We start from the raw sequence: 26,574 nt of genomic DNA, 5'->3' as shown, positions 1-26,574 counted from the left end.
TATGTATCCAGCTGCTCCCCACCCTGACTTGCATATTTTATGTATCCCAGAAGGCATTTAAAATCTGCAGCATCACTGTTGACTTTATTGCGCTATTAACTTAAAAACTGCATCAACTGTTGTGTGGTAGTTAAGTAGAAAATTTACTGTAGATGGGTTATTGTTGCAAGAAAAGAGAGTACTGCTCTCCTTTCCTTAATATTCTAGGAGACATAAATGCTATTTCTTTTTAATTTTGGTAAGCAAAATATTAATAAAAGTTTTTTTCATTCGTAAGGTATTTGCATGGCTTCCATCTGTAACTGGCCTTTCCAATGCAATTGCAAAAATGAAGGCATTATTAACATTGAACATACAAAGTTTCCAGCATAACTGGGCACTTGAGGCAGAATCATATAAATAAAAGTTACTGGGTTAAGAATGAGAAAAGAATAATGTTACAGCTGTAGGGCGCATACTTGCAACTATTTCAGCTGGTATATACCTAGTAGCAAGTTCAACACACTTCGTTGACATATGTTAGTTTAATTTAATACTTTTGCCTTATTGTACCTTTTGTTACTTTATTACTGTATTTTACTATATTAGAGAACATTACTAATATACTTCTGCAAAATTTCATTCACAATGTGAGCTGGACTTTCAAGTCACAGACTTTGAAAAAGAGAAAGGAGAAGGGATATTCCTCTGAGAAGTACTTTTGATGTACAGACTCTTACTTGCGTCCATGTGTGAGCTTTCTTAAATGTCTGGTCAGCCATACTAGATAAAGCAGAAGAAAGATACATGGAAATATGCCTTACCCCATCTTATTTCTCTTTAGAGATTTGAAATCTGTGTGGATGACAACAGGGAATAGAGAATCCTGGCTTTCTGCAGAAACTGGTTCTGAAAATGCATGTAGATAAGGAAACAAGAAATGATCATCTTTGAGCCGCAAAGTAACAAAGTTTTCATCTAAAGTATTCTGTGTTGGTAAGTCTCACACACTCATCAATGAGTGTAGCACTACCATATTCCCCATGCAAATAGGCTCAAGCAAGATTAAAAAAAGGATGGATTTTTTTCTGAGACATTCCAAAACAACGTTGATATATTCAAGCAGTTCACCTACAATATCCGAAAGGCACAAGGAACAGTAAAGCACATGTAAAAGGGTCATACAGCACCAACAGTAGATGTAGCAGTATTCTTGACGAAGTAATAACTTCTGGGTTTTTTTCCTAGGAGACTTCTTTCCCTTTCCATACTCTTTCAGCAGTATTCATGGGATAATCATTACAGTTTAAACTTTGTCCTCTGCAGGTACAATATCTGGCTTTCAAAGACTCACACTAGTCTGTGTAGTGAAGCAAAGGGCAAGACTTAGTCCTGCAGTGCCACCCTGATTAATGACTTGATTGACGTTTTTTTCTTGTGCTCAAGGGGAGTGGTAGGCTTTGAATAAAGTGTTTTATTTGTTTTATATTTGCAAGAGTGATTACAGACTTGGCTAGCTGCCCTGAGGAAACAGGCCTTTGGAGCAACACACAAGTGGTTGTACTTTAAACTTGAGATGGTAGACTTTTACAGAAATAAATACCTGTGTTGCATAACACTGGAAAGGTATTTTCAGGGATTTTTTTTTTTTTTCTTTTATGAATAGATATAGCATGACTTCAAAGCTCACTGTTAGTGTTTCTACAGTCCCAATCAGAATGTGCTTCAGCCTCTTTCTTTCATTCTCTCTTTACTTTCTTCTCTTGGCTTTTGTTGTTTAGCACTTCTTTAGAAATAGTCTAGCAAATATATTTAAATACATTAATGCATGTGTGGAAAGTGAATGTTGCTCATGTTAAACTGAAAATTCACACTTGGAATCCTAGTTTTAAGTATTGTAACTCTTGAACTTAGGGGATCTATGGCAGGTAAATATTACCATTATTATTAGTGTGGGTGTGATTTGTTGTTCATCACCATCATAGCTACCACACAGCTAGCTGTGCACCTCCAGGATAAGATATTATACAATCATGCCACCCCTGCACAAGGTGTAAACGTTCAGTATGACATACTGTCTGTAGACCCCTTTGAACTTAGGGTCTAGGGCATAAGTCATGTGAGCTGCTGCTTCAGGATATTCCCCTGAAGTAGTCACTTCACCTCCTGATCCTACAGAGAACATGCTAGGAGGTCCTAGCACTAACACAGTAATAGTGACCCAATGGTTCATGCTCTACTTCTCTTTCTGCAGAGACAAGCTGTATTGGGCAGGGGGGAACATGTGTATGTGTCCTGCTTAGTGACAGGCAAGATACTGGTATCAAGGAACATTATACATCTAAAAGTATTCTCAGTACCAGCATTGGGTGTTAATATTGCTCTGGCATTCACAATTCAACACTTATGCCCTATATGACCTGCTGCAGGTGAACTTGATGCAACCCTGCCTTCCTCTGGCTCCTAGTCACATACCCTGGTAGTATTTTTCCTTTCCCAGCAAAAAGCTGGTGAATGTGGTGAGCTTAGTCTGAGACTGTGGGAAGGCACTAGTGAAGATGGGACTATACTAAGGTGGGAAGCCTTTCATCTGGCCAAAATCTCTTAGGTCCAGATGGCTCCTGCCAGAGATCACATTAGCAAGGAAATGGGATAATAATGAGCATACAAAAAAATACTGTCCCACCTTACAACCCCCCTCCCCCAATTTTCTCTTTTGTAAAACTTTAATAGGAGCATGATGGTACTATAATCCTGCTATTTTTGGCATCTGCCTCGTAAGATGTGACATTATTGCCACCGGAAACTTTCCCTCCTTGTTGTATATTCTGGGTCAGCAATGGACCACGCAGGCACAACCCAGCAGCAAACAACTGCTTTCCAATCAATCCGCTAGGCTACAGCTAAAGTCTTAAGTAACATTTAACTGCAATCTGAACTGGAGTTGAGTCCCAAATTCTGGTCTTCCAAACTAGAAACTGATGAACAAAAGAGAAAGGAAAGATGCAATTCAGAAAATATTTTATTGAGTACAATACCATTTCATTGTAGGCTTTCGTCAAAGGTCTACTTTATAAAACACCACCAACCTCTCTGAGGTTGAATACAGCTTGGGCAGGTGCACAAGGAGCAGGAGAGAGAGGGGCAGCATCTGCAAATTTTCATGCAAACAGCATAATATGGGATATTTGCATCCAGACAGTACCTTGTCATAGTGCCCAAGTTTGCACCATCTCACCAGAAAAAAATTAATGCAACTACATTTGAATTTTATAAAGGATTGTAACAATTGGTTACAAGTTCAAATTTACAGGGTGTTGCCACTGCACATTCAATGGCTAAACTCAAGATCATAAAATGAAAATTAGGAGCTCAGAATGAAAGTACCGTAGCAAGCCTTGTGTGGAAACAGGATTAACTCTAACTCCAGAAATTGATGGCTGACAAGACATAACTACTGTAGACAAGGAGAGCTGTAATTTTTACCCAACGTACTAACATCTAACTTCCATTTTTAGCAGATGGAAGACCATAAAAGTTCCTGGAATTTGAGTTAATCCCACAGCACGCAAGTCTAATCAAGACTTGGCATCATGGTTCTTGGAAAGAGATTAAATGAACAGCAGTCCATGGGCAATTTTCAGTTGCACGAAGCACCTGTTCAACTCATAGAAAACAGCCTTAAATGGGGTACAAGTGTGGTAATATTTATATGAATGAAGTTGCCGCTTATTGGAATGTAGACCGACTAATTCTTCTGGTGTAAGTGTTCGTTTTCAGTGATGGCAAAGCATAAATGTGCTATAAAATGTAGGAACAGTCATAAGTAACCTTGAAAATGTCCCTATATTGCTTAAATTCTTCTCTCAACTCTCCTTCTTTATGAAGCATATATACATTCAGAGACTGTAGGAAGCTTTCAGGTTGACCGTATTTCTGCAGCTAACTCTGGATTTTATGAGCAGGTCCCCACAGAATCTTTAAAAATCTGCCATGAAACCTGCACTGTACTGCCAAAGAATTTGAGTAGCACTTGTTATAACAGTAAATACAAAGGTAAGTACAGCAGTTAATACGTCATACTACACAGAGACTTCCATTGTCCTTTGGGTGTGCATGGCCAACATGTATAAGTACCACCACTTTATTGGGAATAATTTTATAAAGCAGGATGGAACAATTTGCTAACTACAACAATATTTTCAAATGAAAAAGAAATTATTAAACCACATTTTAAAGCAAGAAAAATGGAAATGTAAAGTTTAGCATATTCATTAGCAATTAGAGGAGAAAGTCCAGAATAGTCCAGAAAGGCCAAAGTATTCAAATAATTCTGAAAGGTTCTGCTGAAATGAATTTCTTATTTATTAAAAAGACAACGCATTCTCAAGAGAACATCTTCTGCAGTGAAATAATTTAGTTTCTTCATATAGACACATCATACACAATGTTAACAACCATGAAAAACAATACAAAATGCTTTCAAATTTAACAAGTAGAAAAATATAACTAGTATATATGGCAATTGTGAATCTAATACTGTACAGAAGTATTTATGGATTTTACAAATAAATTATAGCTTAAATGCCCTTTTTAAAATTTCTGAATGTACACTGGAACATAGGTTCTGAAGTTTACCACTAACTTGCCACAAATGAGTGCCAGTCAAATGTTCTGCCCACAAGCTCAAAAAATTTCTTGTTGGGTTCATGGAAATATTCATGCAGTTTCTCGAGTAACCGGGTATCTACTTGTGGGTGTGCTCGTCCTTTTGACTCATGTAAACAACGCTCTCTACCACTGTCCCTTAGGCAGTAGAAGCCTTTAGTTTTATTGAAATAAAAGTTTGAAGCGTTTATCTGTGGCGATAACTTCAAAAATCTCTCTACCTTCTCTATTTCTGGGAAGGGATCTTTGATTAGTTTATCCCCATCTACAATGTGGATACGATCAAGAGGAAAATACTTCAGCCAGTTTTGCATGTGAATGTAGTATAAGCTTCTGTTTATTGCCTTGTAGTCCACATTGAGTTCACCATCTTTAATCAGGAATTGTTCAATGGATGGATACGGCTTGTGCTTCTGCATGTGATTATAGAACACTTGGGTGTAATCTGATAGTACTCTCTCACTTGGGTCTCTTAAAATGAGGAGTAGTCTCATTGATTGGTTCATGTTATAAACTCTTTCAGGCACTTTAGGTGACGTGAAATATGCTGGAGTTTTTTCCACGGTGATCTGATGGGGATAAGAGAATGGCATTTGATTAATATACCACTGCAATCCATTTTTGTAATGATCTTCCCAGTCAAAGAAGTGAACTTCACTTTCTGCTGCCGCAATATCTGGATGGAGACTCAACATCTCTAACAAAGCTCTTGTTCCACCTTTTCTCACTCCAATAATGATAGTCTGTGGCAGCTGCCGGCATGATCCATTAGAATGAATGTTTTCCTTGAAGTCATTTTTTTGAGACGTCTTCTTTAAAAGCTCTCTCTGAACAGACTGAGAAGAAGTCTCAGCCTTCGAATTTATAGCCGGTCTGGAAGGCACTATCTGAGGTTGAACAATAAGCAACACAGCTCCCAGCAGAAAAGCTGCCATGACAGAAGTTCTTAGTCTGGTTTCACTCAAGCAGGTAATGGGGCATAGAGTGATTTCCACCGAGAACAACCTTTAAAAGTTGTTTTTGGTTTGCTGAGTGAACACGTATTTCTCAAACGGAAACTTTGCTGAAAGAGGGAAAAGAAAAAGAAAAGCAGCACATTATTTTATACTCAGACATATCACTACTAAAGCCACACTACGAGTATCTTTTGCTTTTCACAACTGAACAAACTTCTTTAGCTTTCCCAACTCTAGCCTCATAGATCATTTGGTATGATTAAATTCTTTTAAAGGCAGGCACATACAATAATGCCATGAGAAAATTATTTGAGCCATCAGGAGACATGAACATTCTGAATCTTCCTCTTGCACCCAAGATTCACCCGGAGTATTATTTTTTATTATTTTTTTTTAAATCTGATTTCATTGGAGTTGAACAACAATCACAAGAGAATTAAGTGCTTTTTTTGTCTGCAAGAATAGATTTATCTTGGAAACAAAACATCAGAAAGAAAAGGTGTGGGCTGGACGAAAAGAGCCTTCCTAAAAGCTGAGGGTCTTGTAGGAAGTCTGGGAATTATAGCCCCCTAAAGGACCATGTGACAGGAACCTTACAAGTAAAGCCTCCTGGGAAAAAGGCTCATGCAATATAGATAGAGCTGTCCAACCATGGGAAGGTAACGTTCTTCTAGGAAGAAGTTAAGAAGAGCTCTGGGTGAGTGGTAGACCAAAGAAAAGTTGAATTTTTGTGTCATTAAGCAAAGTTCACATTTGCTTTGTGCTTAGGGTTTCTAAGGATAGAGTCAGGTGGTATGCACTCTGGCCCTGCAAAAAGGTAAGATAATGAAACCATAGACTAGAGTATGACTGCATCAACAAAATGCTAAAAGAGCTGTGGTTCCAGTCATGATACTCAGGAAAGAAAATACACAATGGATACTTCTGAAGTTCATTTTGAGAGTTAGCCAGCAAGCTGCTGTGATGTAAACAACTAACTTTATCAGAAGACTACTAAATACCACCACTGAACTCCATTTAAAGGTCAGGGTGTTTTTAATGCAATGTTTGAAGTGAAATCTTAATGGCCTCCCACATAGCATACATGTTAGATTGTCATGTTCTGAGCAGGCTGTGTATACAAGCTCCCTGAATTAAGATGCCTTCCAAAGACTTTATAACCTCAGTGGAGGGCTGGTGTAAGTATGATTTTGGTATTGTCTAACTCCATTTAGAAGTGGAAGCCACAATGGCGGAGCACCTGACTGCTTTGCCTTAGTAGGCTACTGTAATTATGAATTTAATCTTGGAACGGTGCATACTGTACCGGCTAACAAGGGCTGAAATATGAAATTATGTATGAACAACCTGAGGAAATGCAAGGGCTAGGTTTTGGAAATTCTCCAGAGAATCTGAAAAGAAACTAATGACTTTTCCACAATAAGCTAAGTCCCAGTGTGACAAAGACTAATGATGTGTTTCTAAGTGATCTAGAAAGTTCTGTTTGATAGCTTTGCATTTACAGAGGTCGTGACTCCATCCTGAATGGAGCAGGTCTGCTTCCTGATGTTTACTACTGCTTATTACTTTTATGCTCTCCCTTTTTCTAATCACTTTTAAAGGGTTACAAGGCAGCTATATTGTTAGGAAGCAGAAATCAAGGCTGGGAGGAGAGGGAAGCAACGTGTCATGATAAATGTGAAGTCAAAAGCATGTATGCTTCCCTGTATGCCTGCAGGCTTTGAGCTCACAGGTATGCCCTGTCTTGGGTAGAAGGTCATGCCCTGGGCTGTTCTGTGATGTCTGACGTGAGGCAACTTTGCAGAGGAATTTGTTGTTCTTCCATTTTTGGTCACTGTTAGGTTTTATCTGGCTGAAAGAGCTCCATTTTGGCTGTCGTCATTAATCTTCTGCTCTCTTTCCCTGTCCTCACCATTCCTGTTAATCTTTCTCAGCTTAATCTACTTCAGTTTTAACAAGAAATAATCTTAATTATTAGCCCCACACTGAGGATGTTGGTGGCAGGACACTGGGTGACAGACAATTCGATATAGGTAAATTCATGGTGGATGTCCCCACTGAGATACGCTGCCACCATATTCAGCAGCAATGGGAGCAAACGGTACAGCACAAGCCAGACGGGATCAGTGATTGATGGGCAGCTCAGTACCTAAGAGCAACAAAACATCAACTCTTGCTGAATTTTAAGGTCACAGATTAAAGGAATAGCCACTTACTTCAGAGTATATTTTAAGAGTCGCTAGCTCCATAAATAGTAAGTCTGAGTTGTTGTCTTAACACCTTACTGGAAAAGCATAATAGGATTCCAGTGAGGAACAGGTTGAACTGTTGTTGAAAGGAGTTAAGTTATAGCCTAATGGTAGGAACCCTTATTTATTTGTAGTTAGACTGAAATATGCTATGCTAATGGCCAAGTTCTGCCATAGGCTGTCTGTCTCTGGAAAGATTAACTTTTAGCTGCTGGTCTCAGATATTAGTGATAACACACTGCTGGGATTTTTAAGGTTTTTTTTAAATGAACTATGTATACCAATCCATTGGGTCTGTTCATTTTTAATTCACAGTTTGCATACTACTCAGTTGCCAACTTTTGTTATTCAAGCCTTCCTGTGGCCAAGTATACCATGGGAATATTTGGACGAAATAAAAGACACAGCAAGATGTCTCTTAGCTGTAGCTCTACTCTTGTTTTGGCTGGCATTGGTCTTTGAAATCAGACTTGTGGGACATTACAGGTGTGGTGCAAAGGGCCTCACCTCAGATAGCTTTCTGAGCCTCAGTGGAGCTCTGCCTCAGTGTCTTCCCATTCTTAAATACTTTCTGGGGGATAGCTTCTTATAAATAAAAAGCAACTGTTTTCTGTTGCAACATGTGACCTCAGAATAACACGGGAGTATCTTCTGTTTGAGACATACAGAATTTCATTGTTCCCCCCAACTATTTCTTCAGGCGTGCATCAGGTGTTACACTGCAGAACACTGCTACAGTGTCTGTAGCATTTACTGTCTTTATGCACACCCAATGAACCACATCAATAATTACGCTATTCAAAGTACCTATATGCTATTGTTGTTTTGCTTGCAAGTAATAAAGCTTTGTCTGCCTTTTCTTTCCATTCTCTTTTGTTTCTCTCAAACTATATATGTTTGATATCGGGATCAATTTTTTTGTTTTGTTAGACTAATGCAACACAATGGACATGAGTGTGCTCTAAATTCAGCACAAAACATATGTTGTGTGGGCAAATTGGTGTCCAGGAATAAAACAGCATATAAATTGGTTGTCATTCAGCTTTCTTTTCTTATGTCCTCTTTAACACTTTATGCAGATCTGCAGTTCGGTGGCTAGAATTACAGCAGTTTATATAAAATGATGCAAACATGTATTCTGTAGCTTTATAATTGTTGAAACAGTTTTTTTGGACCCACAAATAACAAGCATGCACTGAAAAGTTTGTAGCAGCCACTCTGCCAAATTACTTTTCTGCTTTAAGAATTCTCTTCACTGCCTCTACAAGTCATGCAGAGCATACGTGACTTTACTCAATGACTTTGTATTCCAGAATAGTAAAAAAATTTAACTGACAGTCATTACTATTGTATTTGCTACAAGTAAATGAGCAAGTTGGTAAAAGAAACACAGTTGATGTTAAATGGTGCTTTGAAGATTACACCAAGACTTTTCAAAAAGTCTGATTGCTTTTGCTTAATCTTTTCTTCCGCTTTCTCCAATTAATTAGCAAAATGTGCCATACTGTTTATTCAACAAGATTCAATGTGGACATTGCCAATCAAATCAGCTTTCATGATTAAAACTTCTTCAAAAGTAATAGTAACTTGGAAATAAATGGAAGCTTTTCTCAGCAAATGCAGTATGAGGGCCACAGCTGCCATATTTCATTGCCTTTTAAACATATTACAGTGCTCTTTAAACATGCGTCACCATTTTAGGACTTCTGACTATCTTTTACCACATTACCAAGGTATCTTAATGCCTTGGTATGTTTATACTCACTCAATGGCACAGCCTAAACTACCTAGATTATATATAATTTTTAGTTTAATTAGCATTAACAAAACAAGGTAGTTTTCACCTGAACTGATAACTTAATTTTTGCTGGGGGTGGGATGGTGCTGGATTTAGCTCTGAACTTTCCTAAGAACCATCAAGTTAGCTGCTGAAGCAGGTAGGAGGGAACATACAGAGAGTCTGTAGGGCAGTCAGTAAGCATCAGGTAGAGTCTGCTAGCAAATCTGACAGGGGAATACTTCATGAAAAAGCCCATAGCAACACACCGAGAGGTTTAGCAGAGCTAATGGGACACAGTTACTACCAGGACGGTGACTAGGAGAGGGGAGACTACATACTTTCCATGAACACGCAGGTGACTTCACCTTCCTTAAAGGGAAGCTCTGTTTTTATGGTTCTCGAGGGACTGAGGATGAACAGGTTAAGTTTCAGATGCCCTCGCTTTCTCTCCTTGCAGAACTGAAGCCTTTCACTGGAGAGATCTTTGCCCAGGCATCTAAAAAAGCACAGTCTCGCCTGAACAAGAACCATAGATCAGTTGCTAAAGTTTGTCTCTAGAGGGAGATTAAAGCTGAAAATCTGAGGGAGACATTCTGTTCTTATAAAGTATATTTAGTTTTGCAGATGTGATAGAACCTCAGGACAGTTTGTGGACTTTATTTTGCTTTGCACATATTTGGGCACTCAGTACTGCAAAATACAAGACTAACATTGCTGGTTAAAACTAGCTGTGCAGTACAGCCCACACATCTGCTATGCTGGCTTCTCATGTTGAAAAAAAAAAAAAAATCCATAACTGAGCTAACCAACTCTACAAACAACTTTCTAAACTGATGAAAAGTCAGTGATCTGAATATTTGTATTCAGTCATATGTTTAAAAAACTGAACTTAGATCAATTGTAGTGTACTTGAAATTCTTCAAGAGCTCATTGATATGAACAGTATATATTCCTATCCTCTAAGAATAGATGGTATCTGCCATAGGATATATTCTTTAGTTGTTTATATGAGCACTTTCAAGTGACACTTTGTGTCCAGTTAGCATAAAACTCCATAGTACAGCTATCACTTAAAGCTCAGTCAAGAGCAGGAAAGTAAAGGGAACAAATTTTTACTTTTTTTTTTTTTTAAATCTAATCTAGTTTATGAAACTTTTTTCCCTTGGAAATCTATTCTGCATTTTGCTATTTTTAATATTAAACTGTCTCACAATGCCCTCTTCATGAAGAAATGCTTCCCACACTTCCCCCCCACACTGTTTTTAATCACATTTTAACAAAAGTTTTAAACAACATGTGCCAATGAAATGCTCAAATTCTAGTTTCCAGTAATTAACTACAAGTAATTGCCTACTTCAGTGAGTGCTACAGAGACAAATGTATTAAATTAAATAGAACTATATAGTACTGAAGCCATAGGTCTCTAGGGGCATAAACTATTGATCACCTCATGATATATAAAAAAAGCCATCTGTGCATTAAGAGGGGAGGTAAAAAGATAAATAACTGTATGAACCTGTATTACAGTGCCTAAATGATATTGTCTAGGTACATTTCCCAAATTACGTTAAAAAATGCTGCACAACCTGTAGAGATTAAACCATGGCTTTAACTTTTATAGTCAGCATGTTAAGAAATCTAATCATAACTTCAGTGCTGTTAAGATGATGTATTGTCTATCAGCTCTAAGACTTCAGAAATATACTTTTTAAAATCTCTGAATTTTGGTCAGGGGAACTTAACCAGCTGAGAAAGGCTGACTTGGTAGGAAGTATTTTTGGCTGAAATCTGCCGTATTTCTGTACCTGCTGTGATAAATACAGTTTATACAAATTAGCTAGGTCACCAGTTCATGACTTTTAAAGAAGGAGCTCAACTCCAGTGTGAGCAATAAAGTAGCAAATCCATAATAGACTGTAGTTATATATAACACGCACTCTCTTTCTTAAGGTCAGAAGGGACCATTCCAATCTTTCATGCCAAGAGATCATAAAAATTTTTTAGGAGAGAGAATACCCTAGATTTCAGAGAACCTCATGCAGGTAAAAGCAAAATGGGACATTGCAGAATAAAAATAAACTTAAAAAGCTCAGGATGCACAGAAATTTTTGTACTGAATGCTAATATGGAATCCCCGTACCACCTTCTAGCAATTTTTTAATACCTGTCAGGACTCAATTTTTTTTTCATAAAGAGAAGGGGTACACTGTACCACTGCCTTCTCTATCCCCCCGTAAACCCAAATGTTCAATTCAAAATCCAGAAATTACTCCCCACCCCACTTCCCCAGCAAAATGGGTCACATTCTAATTAGGAAGCAGAAATCTATTGCACAGTTAATAGAGTTGCTTCCTAATTCATCAAAGCTGTCCTCAAGAAAACAACCTGTGTGAAAGGATGGCTCTGTCCTGGCTTGCTCCCTTTCTGTACAAAGGCTCACCTTAACTGGTTGTATTGAAAAAGGGAATGCAGCAGATTAAGCAATCCCATTCTCATTTCCTCTGCCAAGCAATTTCTTACCACTCTGGAGCTGTGGGCCCCATTTCAAATACCAGTAAGACATTTAAAAGAATAAAATAAAAAAACCCCAAACCTCCACATAATCTTTTAGTTCATATTCCAAGCTGATTTCTGTGTCTTCTGATCTCTTGCCTTCGGAATAATACTGGAGCAGAGTGCGTACTGGTGAGGTCGTCACTGTATTAGACTTAGCTAAACCAATCAATTTACTAAGCGAAGCCCTACATGGTGACCTGGAGGGAACCCTCATGCTCTGGAGTGAGAAGTGAGATGACCTAGCAGGATCTTCCATTTTGGACTGCCCAGGCATATTTTCAGTTTTCTTTTTCTAATGATCAAAACTTTTCATGGAAATCCATCAGCTACGACATATTTTTGGGCTCTGATAGCTTCTTGGCTCTGGGTGGCATTTCTAGAAGAGGGAAGGGGGAGATCCCATGATAGTCAGGCTAATAAAAACTTTTCTGGTTTCCTCTAATGAAAAGCAGAAGAGTTATATGTATCTATACATGCAAGTATTCTTGTGTATTGGAAAACCGTTTTCCACCCACTCTGTTTTTCTGTAATGTCTGTGGAAGCATATGGCTACTTCAGAATAACCAAGGTAGTATTCTGACAAGGAGGGGACACAGACTGGAACCTGGCAATGCTGGGGTTGGAATTTGCTCTGTCAAATTGGTGCCTTTCCACTGCAGCAGCTGGCTTTGCTTCAGATGCATAATCTTGCTGCTGACCTACTGGAGGCATTTGTTTGGCTATGTAATATCAAAAACCTCTGCATTCTCCAAAAAGGAGAAAAAAAAACCCCACAAAAACACAGGGTGGGTACTGAAAGGGTGGATGTGCAAGAGCTAGCTAAAGCTGATGTCGGTAACTGCACTCTTACTGATAGGTGCTCATTTCTGAGCAATGTGGGAAATGCACTTCTTCAAGAGTGCACGAAATGCTGGCAGATGTAAATTGTAATAGTTATTGTATTTATATATATATTTACATATTGATAGCCAGACAATACACAGGCATACACGGAACTGAACCTGTTCTACTAAACGTTCCACTTGCCATATACACTGCAGAGGCTGTCAGTGGGAGTGGGCAATGAATGGGTCTCTCATGCTGGAAGGATGATCCCTGCAGACACTCCATCCCCACGCCATTCAAGCCTGGTATTCGTAGGACTTCCCAGATATTCTTTTTTCCTCCCCAGCATCGAAAGAGGAACAGTCTTGGAACAGGGGAAGCCCTCAACCTATTGCACTAAGGTAGAGAAGAAGGGGAGTCATATGCTTTCATTCCCAGTCAACTGAGGTGATTGAATTGCCTGTACTTAGGTGGGTGCCCTTTCCTGATCTTGGGATGGCTGGAAAACAAGACCAAAGCAGACCTCTTCCAGCTGGGGACTGCCACCCCTCCCTCCCTCCCGACATCCTTTTTGCCCCCCAAAGATTTGAACCTCTTGCACCCTTATCCCTGGAAAGCACCCCGAGAACTGCAATAACCAAGCCTTTCCTGTACTATTCTAGGGAGCCAGTCCTTCAAAACAGAAGCGAGCTTGAGTTAAGGCTTTGTGCTCTCCTGCCACCCCCAAAGACCACTTTGCCCTCCAGCCCTATGCAGCTTGCCAGGTTCCAGTTCAGCACGCTGCATCCAGCCGGCTCCAGAGCTCGGCGTGGGAACGGATCAAAGATGCTCAGAGGAGCTTTCGCAAGTTGTTCTGCTGTCAGGTAGCAGCCCTGCGCTCTGCCGCCCTGCTTCCACACCCCAGCCGTTCCGCCGTTCCGTGCCCTTGTCATTTAGCCCCAAGGGATGCAAGGAGGGAAAGAAATAAAGTGCCCGGGGAAAAAATCTGGACAGACCGCTCCCCCCCACCACCCCTCCCAGCCCCGCCGGCGATGCCTCCCGCAGCCTGACTCGGTGAATAAGGAGGGTGGGGGGTAGCTGCCACACACCCGTCCCCCCCTCCCCGGGGCCGGGGATGAGAGGTTTCGCCCGGTCGGTCGGACGCGCTCCTCAGCCCCGCAGCGGCGCGGCGCTCGCCTCCCGCGGGCGCGGAGCTCCCACCTGCCGGGAGCAGGTGCCGGGCGGAGGGGCGGGCGGCAGCGCGGGGTGCCAGCGCCCGTGCAGCCCCGGAGCGGGCGGCAGGCAGGCACCCACCCGCCCGCCCCTCCGCGGTCGCCCCGGCTCCGGCACCCGCTTCCACCCCAAACTTCCCGCGCTCCCGCGGGCTCCCCTGCTGTCCTCCGAGGAACCCCCCCCCCCGCGTATCCACTCACCGCCGGGACGCGGAGCCGTGGGGCAGCGCCCGCCCCGCTGTTCCATGGGCGCCCGCGGGGGCCGGCGGCAGCGGCGGGGTTGGCGGCGGGGAGAGGGGGGGGGGGGGGGGGGGGGGCGGTGAAGCGAGCCAGCGCCCGCTGCCGCCCGCCTCGCCCGCCTGGAAGCGGCGCAGGCGGCGCCCGGCGCCAGCTTGTTTGTACGGCCCCGCCCCGCCCCGCGGTACGTCACGGAGAGGCCCTGCCCCCCCCGCGGCGGCCGGCGTCCCACTGGGGTGAGGGCGGGGGGGGGCGGCGGGGCGCGGGCAGCCCCCAGGCAGAGCGGCAGCACCGCTGGGTGTGCGCACGCCGAGGCGGCGCACACCCACCCGCAGTGACACCCGCACGTCGGTACCAAAACAATAGTTCACCCAAATAATCTTCCGGGGCTGGGGAAATAAATCGCTGGCTACAGAGAACCGCCCCCCCCCCCCCCCCCCCGCCGACCGCCTCCTTCCCGTTCCCCCAAAAATAACACCCATGCGAGGTCGTGTGGATGAAAGAGTGATAGCACTTGTAGTTGCGTTTACTTCTTCTTGTTTATGTTTTCTGGACTTTACAAGGTGGCTTTGATTTTTTTTATTTTTATTTATTTTTCCCCCCTGAAATGCTTTTTATTCAGCCAGAAGAATTTAAAGCAGGATGGATGTCCAGAATGACAGAAACGCTGCTTCCTAAAAGCAGCAGGGAAAAGGCTTTCTGGGGATTTATTTTAAGTCATAGGGTTAATTTATTGAAATAGGTCTGTATTTGCCGAGAACTGATCTATGTTTTTTTCAAGATAAAATGCATTAAAAACAGCATTAACATACTACATCTTCGTCCATTATTCCAACAGCCAAACTCTCTTGAAATTTACTGGGAGTAAAAAGCAGGCCCAAACAACTCAAAAATAAAAAAAGAGGCTGGTGGGGGAACTCATTTCTCAGTTGATTTTGATCAGTTTAGCTCCACTGCTGTCTGAGGCATTTCATGCAGTCTGACAGATCTGAAGGAGGTGGGATATTCCTAAAGAAGGTGCATTAGTACTGTTTGTACACAGGTTTTAGTACCACTTGCCTGAAGAGGTAACTTGCCGAATGATAGATCAGCACTCCACTGACTGGGGCCGGGTGGCAGCCAGGAACCTCTCAGTTTTAGACTTCCTGAATTTTTTCTTATGTTTTCTGTTCCAAACTTGTACTTCTTTTCTGTAGTTTTACTTCTGTATGTTTGCGTGCAAAGAATAGTTGCTTGTTCATCAGCTTGCTTTGAGAACTGCTGTTCTCCAATGGCACATGATTATATTGATTTAGGGTTTGATGTTTAAATTTCCGTCCACGTTGGTGGAGCTGTTTGCACAAGCATTGCAGGACGGGGTTCTCACTGTACCTGTACACCAACCAGGTTTTTTCCATCCTTCTACTGGAAACTGTTGCTGTGGCTGCCGTGTGAGGACCGGCAGGTTGGCATGAGCTGGACCTAAGCATTTGAGAGTGGTCTCTTTAAATAAGCAGTGGATGAGAAAGGCTTAAATCACCTCTCCAAGCTTTGACAGGACGGTGGTTCATATTCCCGCTGAAAGGGGACTAGTGAGAGGTTTGCAGGATACTATGACCATTGGCTGTGACTTACTGTTCTGTTCAGCCCTTGAGTGCTAGTCTGTGGGAATGTCAGGTCACACCTGCTTCCTGCACCAAAAACCAGCTTAGTGCACTCATGCTACGCAAAAATTCTCATGATGTATATTTTCTTAAATCCTTTTCCTTCAGCCTTGGCCTGCGCTGATATCATAACAGGAGCCACAGCAATCAATTATGAAACTCTGTTTTCTAATCATGACTTCTATGATGCAGAACAAAGATGCTATGTTTATTTAAGTATCACCAGCAATTTCAAATGGATTACAGGAAGTAGGTGTGTGTGGGGAGTTATTTTGTTGACAACTGTTTGTCTGCCTCCAGCCTTGAACAGGCATACTTTTGTTTGGCTAAATTAATTACTAAAATAAATATGTCATAGAAAAACTAAAGAATGAAAAGCACTCAGTTATGTTTTGAAAGCAGTATCACTAAATAGAATCTTGTCAAAGGTTTTCAAGAAACAAATGCAACTACTTAAGGAAAAATAGGATGGTATAACTCTAAATGTCTTTTATTTTATGGTTTTGCATATTTAGAATTTAAGATGTTTCCTGTATTTAAGTTTACTAAATCATTTCAGTGTAATTTCATTAGCACCAGTAGACACGTGCAAATACTTTACTTTTTTTAAGATAAAAAGAGAACATTTCGCAAGTATTTTACATGTATATTCACACGTATTTTAATACTTTCCTGTATGTTTTATTATAAACCTGATCGTCTAGTAAAGAAATAAGTTTGTTTGAGATTAACCTTGATGTTTAACCCTGCTATTTATGGCATGACAGTGGCTTTTGGTTTTCTTGCAAACAGATTAAAACTGAAAAGCTTACATGTTGTTCAGCTGCTACAGACCCCCACAATTCAGTCGTAAGGGACCACTGTTTCTTCCATGTGATCTCTAGAGCAGATACTGTAATACGCATTTCATATTTAATATCCAGTCTTGATATAAAAGAATCAAAAGATGAAAAATTCACCATTTCTTCAAGTAGTTTGTTCCAGTCATGAACCATCTTTGGTATCAAAATAATAACAGAAAGTGTCTGTGCACCTTTTAATCTGAAGGTATCTAACTGTAGCTCCAAGCCCTTGCTTTGTATTATCACCTTCCCAGGTAGATTAAAGATACATTTTGCCCCAAACCATACTTTCTTATTTTAATTAAGTCACTTCTCAGTATTCTTTTTTTTGGATAAGCTAAACAAAGTGATCTCTTGCAGTGTCTCACTGAAAGGCAGTTTCTCTAGGCTCAAGGAAGTTTAGGTTTAATTATTATTATTTCTTCACTTTTCACAAATTTTCATCAGTGAATGCTTAACATTCACAATGGAAACATTTTCACAAGGCTTTGATAATGAATCCCAATTGACAATAAGGTTTCAAGATCTACCGGTTACTCAGTTCTTAAGCTATTTCAAGTACATTTCATTGACATGCAGTCATTACTTTTTAAATTCAAATGTTCTGAGCTACTAAAGCCTTATGAAAGTCTGGGTCTGTTTTGCCTGCATGCTTCTCTTTATCAAGCAAATTTGTAATTTCCTCAGAGCAGATTTGTTTGACGTGATGGTGGTAGTGTCTCTTCAACTGTGGGAAAACTGGTAAGAGAGAGTGACACTAACTGTACATGTGCTATATTTTTATTCGGTTAATTGAGCAATGACTAATTTAGAAAAAGAAAATGAGAATTCTTAAAGCCAAAAGAATGAGAAAGGAAATTAAAATTATCAATGCAATGTTGCCAATATTCATTTACACTTCCCTTTTTAGTCTGAAAAGGAGGGTGTGAAAACTGTGATGTCTTATTTTACCAAAATTCCAGCATATCCTGGATGACTGGCGTGTGTCATACACTCAAAAGAGGGGTGTTCTGCCCATACAGTAAATTAAATGGGAGCCCACTCAGAGGAAACAATCCTGCTGGAGGAGATGCCAACTGATTCGGAGCCTGGGTCGGATAATTTGGGGTCAGGGCCCGTGTTGGAGATAGGAAGGCAGCAGAGGTGGGATGCCTGCCCGGCAGGGAGGGAGGAGGTGGGGACTCACCGAAGGCAATGTGGCTCCTGGGACAGACCACAGTGCAGCTCAGCCAGCGCTGGAGGTGGGCTTTGCTGCTGGCTTGTTCCTGGAGCTGGCTGAAACTGTTTCCAGCACAGCCTGGAAAGCACTGGTTTCATGCTGCCATAAGCATCAAGGAGGGAACTCCTTCTCAGCGGGATTTGAAAACTTTCTTTCAAACCCTGTGCCACCATTCCACTGTTTCTCACAGTAGCTCTTTTGGAAATGCAGAGGTGGAAGATAGCTGAAAGAGAAAAGACATGAAAATTACTTAATTGAGGAAATACTTAGAGCTTTCTCTGTACGGTCTATGTTGGAGCTCCCTGTTACACAACAAAGTTTACATTTGTCTGGTTGAAGTAATGCGGTTATGACTTAAGCAATTCAGGACAATTCACTCTCACAGATTTCTAGATTTGTCACTAGGAAATACTGAATGGAAGGCAGGGAGGAAGTAGTGTTGTAATGCAGTCAGCTAAGGGAATTCAGGGGTTGAGTTTAAAATACATTTAAATAGGTATATATTATAATGTTATTTTAAATTCAGGAAATAATAGGTATGTTACTTCAAGTCTAAAATGTAAAGCAGACGGGTCTAATTCAGGGCTAGAATGTAAAGACGTGAGAAATGCACCATTTTGATGTGAAGAGCAAAGGAAGTGAAAAGGGAAGGAAAGTATGGAAAGATGTGTATGATTGGGAGCGTGAGGCTATAAGCTGGCCTTTGCTCTGGTGAAATACATTTAAAGTTTTCCCCTTTCCTACACATCGTTTTTTTCCTTTATCCCCAAAGGCAAGCACTTACGAGGTGTTCAGGTTGGATATGACAGCGTGGCCACCAGGCAATGTGGCTCTTGATAGAAATAACAAGTCAATATAAATCCAGGGAGCCATCCTTTCACTTTGTAAGCAGTTTACTTCCACACCTGTGCAGTAAGGCAACGCTGCCTGTTGGCCTTGATAATCACTGTTGATAGAGCTGTGGCTTAACAGAAACAGTCCAAAATGAACTCTTGGGTGGTAAAACCTTGTAGCGTACAAAATGCGTGAGCTGTCAGATTTGAAAGAAGGTCTTGGGATTTTGCAGTCCACAGGTAGAGTTAGATTAGTATTGGCAGAAGAGGCTGTGTGTCTCCGGCCTGGGAAACGTCCTTCTCTGGAAGAGAAGGCTTTCTGGACTGTCCAGAGAAGAGCTGTCCCGAGAAGAGCTGTCCCTGAGGTGGAAGACAGCAGCTTGGTTGTTCATGGTAGAAGGTACAGCTGAAATAGGGAAACAAACTGTGGGAATGAGACGGTAATTCCAAATGGGTAACAGATTTGAACAAATATGCAAAAGGCTAAACTGTAAACCTTTTGAAAGTTGAGTTTGCTTCTGTCAAGTGTCCAGTGCTGCTGATAACAAGCTCTACTATCAAAGCTTCTCAGAAGCAGTGATGGTGCATTTAGTAATTGCAGTATTGAGGAGATGTAATATTACCGTCCAGGCTGGGACCCACCTTTACCATATATTCTCTCTATGGTCCAGCATTTTTAAATTAAACTCACATCTTAGATTAAGCAGTAAAATGCAAGGAAAACAAACAAAATGCAGCAGATGGAAAGGAACTATGTGAGAGGGACCAGACTGGTGTAGGAACAATACTGAAGGAGGTGCAAGGAAAATCTAAAAAGCCCAATCTCATAAAAAAACTTTCAGGGAAGATTTATCTACAGAGAATAAGTGAGGGCTTGCTGTATAGGTGAGCTTATGAAAGCTAGGTGGAAGTCAGGCATGCAGGAGGGAACCTTACAGTGAAAAAGGAGGATGAATGTTAACTAAGTAATAATATTGAATTTTTCCAGAGAAATAAATAAAGGATTAATCTGAAGATTCCTCACAGCCCTACCTCATAGCACAGTTTAGATTTTTATTTAAAATGGTCTCTATGAAGCATGCAGTAATGCCATGGCCTTCTAATATGTTTTCTTTAGGCAAACATTCTCAGGTTGGCACTTTAAGCTCCAGGAGTCGAGTGTTGAGGAGCACTGAGGTTTATACTGCTGTAAGTAAGAGGCCTGTCAAAATCCTGTAGTTCAGTGTAAACATTTAAGACTTTTCCTTTCCCTAACTGAAGTGCTGTTTGTAATAAGAAACAGAGATTATTACTTAGTGATGCAAGACTCAGGATGATGGCTTTTACCTGATCTGAAGAATGTTGGGTTTAACAAAGTAAAGGAAAAAAAAGATTAGTAGTAAATTGACAATGGATGAGATCCAAGTTCCAGAAGATGTGTCAGACTCATTATAACTTTGCAAGTAATTAAGCCTTTTCCTTTGAGAATGTACAGTACCCCTTTCAGGTAAGGTATTGCTATATAAAGGGAAGGAGATAGGTACAAAGTAATAATCGTTGCAGTGTAATCTTCCTGAACAGCTGTGTGGGTGACAAGAGCTCGGGGCAAGAGGCAGAGGTGAGTCCAGAGTAGTTGCTGCTGCACAGGTTTTCCCACCCTTCTGTTCAGGGTGATATCCTAAGGCTAGCAGGGCCTCGCAAGGACAGCAGAGCTTGCAGGTGGTGAAAAGGCAGGTCTGTCATTCCCCATCCCCACCTTCCTGCTGCCAGACTCATTCATTGGGCAGTTGAGTTCGCTAAAGCAGCAGAAAACCACCGGTGCCACCAGCAAAGAGAACTGTTTCCTGTTGGTTTCATGCGAGCTGCCTCACTGAGGCTTTGCCCCAGCACAAGAGTGTGTGGCCGAGAGCTGGTGAGAAAAGGTTAGGATCCCTGTTTTCAGTGGTACCTAGCCACTTGAAATGGGAGGAAAAAAAGTGAAATGTTATTATATCCCTTGGAAGTTGCTTGCAGCTCACAGACCCTTTCACTCAGGGTAGGTGACAGCGATCCAGGCATCTGAGCCCTGCTGTGCAGTTTCAAATCCAGAAAAAAACCTGAAGATGGTGAAAGGAGGCAGGGTAAATGACTGACTGGAGTCGCCTTCCCATTCAAGTGTTGTTATGCTTCCAGACTTGTAATTTCAGACATCTCTCAATGTCAAAAAGCCTCTTGTGTTATTTAGGTTTATTATACGTTCAGCCTGAGAGCTAGAAGATTTTTTTCTACTCACAGCCATGTACGAATGTAAGGAAATAGCCAGAAGGTCTCCATAAGACAAGTTCATTCTTTGCTCAGTCTTCTGGCTACTCTAAATTAGGAATGCCTAGCCTCAGATTATTTTACAAGAAAGAAATTCATGTTCTTCAGAATGACAGTTTCCATCTCAGTTTTTAGAGGGCATCACTGTGATTGAGGGTACTGTTCTGCATTTTTTCTGCCCTGCTTTGTTTTCCTGCACCTGCCACCTGATGGAATATATTATACTAGATTTTTTTTGTGTGTGTATCATTATTGCTTTTTTTAGAAGCAAGTCCCTGTCATGCCAATGCTACATCATCTGTGAGAACTTAATAATAATAGGCAAGAAGTAATCTGCATACTCTAATTGAAGTGTGCTCTACTGGCTTTCTTGCTTAGGTGGAGGAAAGACTTTCTGTTGAATTTATACTCTGCAACTCAAATACAAACCTGCATGAGGCAATAAATACAGACATGTTTCTTCTAGTACTGCAGTATATTGTTGAGGGCTAGACTTTACCCAGCCTTTAGTGTGTGACATGGGCAGGGGATAGAGGATTGAAATGTGTGCCGTACACAGCACACTCCTAGGCAGAGCCTGATAGCATTGCAGTGAGAGGCACTTTGCTCCCAGCTGAATCGTCTGGGATGTCAGCTGGCTTTAGAGGGATTAAAAGTAGGTAAGGCCATGGCCCACTTTCCTTTCACACAATCAGCAGGAGGTGAAACACACTGTGTGTTTTCAGAAGCACTGTGGAGTGATGGGACACTTTTGAGCCATCCTTCCCCTAGAGAGCGTGATGCGTTTACCTGCTCAGGGCCAAGACTGGGACCCACTGTGTGGCCATCTGTTGCCTGGGTTTACACTACAGGAAAAATTTCTTTTGATTGTGGGGTCTTTTCTTATTTCAAATAGAACGTAACATCTCTGAATGGACTGGAAGCCTAAAACAAGCTGTGATTGCTCTTAATGCTAAAAAAGGTTTAAGGTGTTTGTGATAGCCACAGTAGGGGTATGGTTACCTTAGATGAAAAGAACATGTCCAGGCACACAGGTGCTTTGTAGTCTTTATTAGACTCAGTCTTCAAGGTTGAATGCTTTCACCTACCAGATGATACCCAGCATAACTCTGTTCCTTTAAGGGCACTGTTGCTTTTAAAAGACTTTTTTTGTTGGTTTTTTTTTTTTCTTGTGATGGCCTCTAACCCTTAAGGCTCAACTCTGTCACTCTGATTCAAAGCATTACCTAAGTTTGCAAGTGATTCCATGAAAATCAACTGACCTTGCAGAGAAAGGTACATTTAACAGAGAAAAAGAAAGCTTGATCCAGGCTTTCATTAAATACCACTCATGTGTAACATGGGCTGGTCTGTGTTTGTCTTTGTTGCATGTAACTAGCTGCCACTAACATCATTAGGATTTCTAGGCACAGACCAGCTGGGTTATGAAACCTGAGTTCCAGATACAGAGTGAAGTCCAAGGAAATTAGATGACCCATGTTGCAGACAGAATACAAGTTCAGTGTAAAATATTTATTGCTCCAAATTATCGTTGTAAGAGTAATAAAATGAAGCCATATTTGTAGGCTTCACAATGATATATTTTTATGAGCTTAGAGCTGCTGTTTGTATAAATTCAATAGAGAAGCTGTTTGGACTTGTTTCAAATTTCTTTAGCTACAGGGGAAGAACATTTATTCCCTATCTCACTTGTTAGAAAGAACAAAAAGCAAATTTTTTATCTGTTTACTAGAAAATACAGCTTTAATGAAACTCATTACCTTTCTGAGTCTAGTTGTTTGAGTTGTATAGAGATGGAATCACGTTGCCTAGACACTGGGGGACAGGACGGACACCAGTTGTCTATGGGCCTTTTAAGAAGGTACAGATGAAAACTGGTTAGATGGATTCAGCTGAAATACTTAACCAAATGTCCTGGTTTCAGCTGGGATAGAGTTAACTGTCTTCCTAGTAGCTGGTACAGTGCTATGTTTTGAGTTCAGTATGCGAAGAATGTTGATAACACTGATGTTTTCAGTTGTTGCTCACTAGTGTTTAGACTAATGTCAAGGATTTTTCAGCTTCTCATGCCCTGCCAGTGAGAAAGCTGGAGGGGCACAAGAAGTTGGCACAGGACACAGCCAGGGCACCTGACCCAAACTGGCCAACGGTGTATTCCATACCATGTGACATCCCATCCAGTATAGGAACGGGGAAGTGGGGGGCAGGGATTCGCCGCTCGGGGACTGGCTGGGTGTCGGTCGGCGGGTGGTGAGCAATTGCACTGCGCATCATTTGTACATTCCAATCCTTTCATTATTGCTGTTGTCATTTTATTAGTGTTATCATTATCATTATTAGTTTCTTCTTTTCTGTTCTATTAAACCGTTCTTATCTCAACCCACGGGTTTTGCTTCTTTTCCCGATTTTCTCCCCCATCCCACTGGGTGGGGGGGGAGCGAGTGAGCGGCTGCGTGGTGTTTAGTTGCTGGCTGGGGTTAAACCATGACACCAAATCATATGGTTGAGTCAGTATTTCAACTAAGAATGGGTTTTGCTGGAGATTGAAGGAAATAAATTTGTTTGTGAAATCCTGCCTAGACCTTCCTGGTTTCTGGGATTGATTTTTTTCCCCAGTTACTCAGCATCCTGGGGGCTGGCTGCATTTGTGGCGTTCCTAGATCATCCTGGCTCCCTGGTTGCAGGAGTGTCCATTAGCCAGGAATCCAGCCCTCAGAACTGTTAAATGCTGAACTGCAGTTGGCAGAAACCCCATTTTGAAATATCAAAATAATCAGAAAAATTGAGTGACCCTTATCTGCCTACCCATGGAGCAGTATGTCTTTCATAGGGCTATCCTGACTAAAAGGCAGCGATACTGGACCGAGTGAAAGAAGTTTTATTATATCCTTAGGAATAGTGTCATGGCAGAGTTCCTTAATAGAGTGGGAGAGGAACCCAAACCCACTACTGTTTGTTTGATGCTCACTCTTAGAGTAACACTTCATCATTCTGGCCTAATTCCGGTCTTGATCTGATTCCTACTGGCACCATTTTCAATGCGGTTCAGGTTGTTACAGGTGGTAGTGCCCTCGGCATGCACATTGGCTGTATAAGGATCCTCAGATCCTCATTGGAGATGTCCCTACATACCTGGAAAAGCCGTATCATATGAGCCGGTTCAATTCTTTCAATGACAGAAAAGAAGGCTGATCCCCACTTCATCCTTAAAGAGAAAATGTAACATGTTTGGTTTTCCTTTTAAAGGAAATTACAAATTTAAAGTAGTGTCTTACTGATTAAAAAGAAAAAAATCTTAAAAAAAAAAGGCATTTAGTACAAGAATAACCTGCAGCTTTTCTTGAAAACTCTCCTCCTCCCTTGCAGTTGTTGTCCTGGCTTCTCTGGTGGGGATATGTCTCAATTTGATGATCAGTACAGAAAAAGGGGGGAAATGCATTTTAATTCAGGGATTTGAGTGGTTTTTTGGACAAAAGGTTTTTCAAAGGAAAAATGGATTGTTTTGTATCTCCCTCTCTTTTCTTCCTCCCAACTTCTCTCTCTCAATGAAAGAGGGGTAAGATATATTGCATTTATTGTAAGATAGGCTTCTCAAATAGCTGTGTGTATATGATAGTAACCAGTTTGCTCCAAGACAGTGTTTCATAAAAACTGGCAGGTTTAAAATTTAGGCCCCTTTTTAGGCTCTTGTGTCTCTCTGTAAAAACCTTGTAACCTCTCCTTCCACCCACTGTTTTTCCATTACAGGTAAGATAGCAGCATCTCAATTCACCTAGTTCAGGAAAAGAAGTGACTAGTGGCACAGACTCACCATGAGCCTGCCTTAGCAGCTACCAGCAATTAAAGGTATCTGTGGCTGACTAACTGTTATATCTCTCAACACAGTTACAGACCTACAGTTTGAAAAATTTCTGTGTTAGAATAATTGTTTCACCTGCCTTTTTACTCCAGTTTTGCAGTCCAAAGAAACTAATTTTGTCCTTATGTTGCAGCAGAGCCATAGTAAAGGAACGGTGACAAATGAAGTAAAAATACCCAGACATTGTGAATTGCTGCTTCTGCTACTATTACCTCTGAAAAGGAGAGGCTGAGTTTCAGAGCTGTGGAATGAGCAGGAGGTAGCCCAGCTCAGAGGTGCTGGAAGAAGACAGCGCAAGAAGAGTGTGGGCATCAGGGATGCTGAGGGACCAATCCTTTCAGCAGAGATCTGCCTTGAGTTATCCAAATCTTACTACTATTGAGAATACGAGCTTCTACCTCCTTGTAACTCATCCTCCTAATCACAAAATGTGTTGGTGAAAGGGACTATAAAATAAAGAGAATTACAATTTTATTTAGCAATCACCTTTTTACAAATACTTTATTTTTTAGGGCATCATCATTAACATGAATTCCTGCCTAGATCATAGGATAGTTCAGGTTGGGAGGAATCTCAGGTCATCTAGTCCAGCCTGCCCAAAGTCAGAGCATGGCCAACTGACATGTTCTTCCGCTAATTCTTGCATGTTTAGTTGTTTGCATACAATTTCCAGCTATCTAGTCAGTGCAAATCTCTTGGGCAGACTGTGCTGTGTCAGCCTTAAGTTATTTGGCATTGTATCACCTCCTTGTTTTCTGTGATTTCCTCTCCATTGAAATTTTTTCAGGTGTAGTCAGTTCTCAGCCATGGCTTCACATATTGCTAGCCTTTATTATAGGATCCTCCTTTCTTATCTTCCTTTATTATAGGAAACATTTTTGTCACATTAGTCTGCCATGTTTCTTTCTTAAAATCCTGTTTAGACATTTTTCAGCAGAAAAGTCTTTTATGCTTAAAATGTTCATTATTAGTACTGGTAAATCTTTACCCACAGAGCTAAAACCTACTTCCATTTCCCACTCAGAAATCCCACTGAGATTTTCTAAAAAATAAATCTAATTACTTATTTCTGCTTTCTAATAAGAATACATTCTAGTATTCACATTTTCTAGGTTGGTGTTTCTGTCCACGTGTACTGGTATGTACTGGAGTATATTTCATTACTAAAATGTGCCTGGCTAATATATCTATATATAAATAATTGTACATATAAATATTTAGATTTTATGTAAATAGGCACATAGTGAATAATATGACTAGAAAGGCATGGTTTTTTGAATTAAAAGATTAAATCACATTTGTTTAGAAAGTTGTCATGAAAGAATTCTCCCTGTTTGTGAGCATCAGCTCACACAGTCTTTGTTCGAAATCAAATTAAGAGAAAAGTAAGCAAAAATGAACTGGAGTTAATTAAAGTGTATCTTTAAGCCATCTCAC

General features: G+C 41.0%; 1 protein-coding gene across 3 annotated transcripts; it reads right to left on the bottom strand.

Moving 5' to 3' along the window:
- Positions 1-2,983: 2,983 nt before the first annotated feature.
- Positions 2,984-14,526, bottom strand: HS3ST1 (heparan sulfate-glucosamine 3-sulfotransferase 1). Of its 3 annotated transcripts, XM_052780468.1 has the most exons (3): positions 12,226-12,902; positions 9,998-10,128; positions 2,984-5,710 (listed from the first exon to the last, which is right to left on the bottom strand). In XM_052780468.1, exon 3 carries the CDS (start codon positions 5,580-5,582, stop codon positions 4,620-4,622), a length of 963 nt encoding a protein of 320 aa, XP_052636428.1. In that variant the 5' UTR covers positions 5,583-5,710; positions 9,998-10,128; positions 12,226-12,902; the 3' UTR covers positions 2,984-4,619. The 3 variants fall into 3 exon arrangements, with proteins under 3 accessions (XP_052636428.1, XP_052636426.1, XP_052636427.1); XM_052780466.1 differs by lacking the exons at positions 9,998-10,128; positions 12,226-12,902 and adding an exon at positions 14,426-14,526; XM_052780467.1 differs by lacking the exon at positions 9,998-10,128.
- Between the last annotated feature and the right edge of the window lie 12,048 nt (positions 14,527-26,574).

This window comes from Harpia harpyja, chromosome 2 (genome assembly GCF_026419915.1).
Source record: "Harpia harpyja isolate bHarHar1 chromosome 2, bHarHar1 primary haplotype, whole genome shotgun sequence".
NCBI classification, from domain to species: domain Eukaryota; kingdom Metazoa; phylum Chordata; class Aves; order Accipitriformes; family Accipitridae; genus Harpia; species Harpia harpyja.
Note: the sequence above shows the minus strand (reverse complement) of the source record. Positions and strands in the feature narration are given on the sequence as shown.

Coding starts and splice junctions, on each gene's coding strand:
- HS3ST1 (XM_052780466.1), bottom strand. CDS start 5,582: ATGGCAGCTTTTCTGCTGGGAGCTGTGTTGCTTATTGTTCAACCTCAG.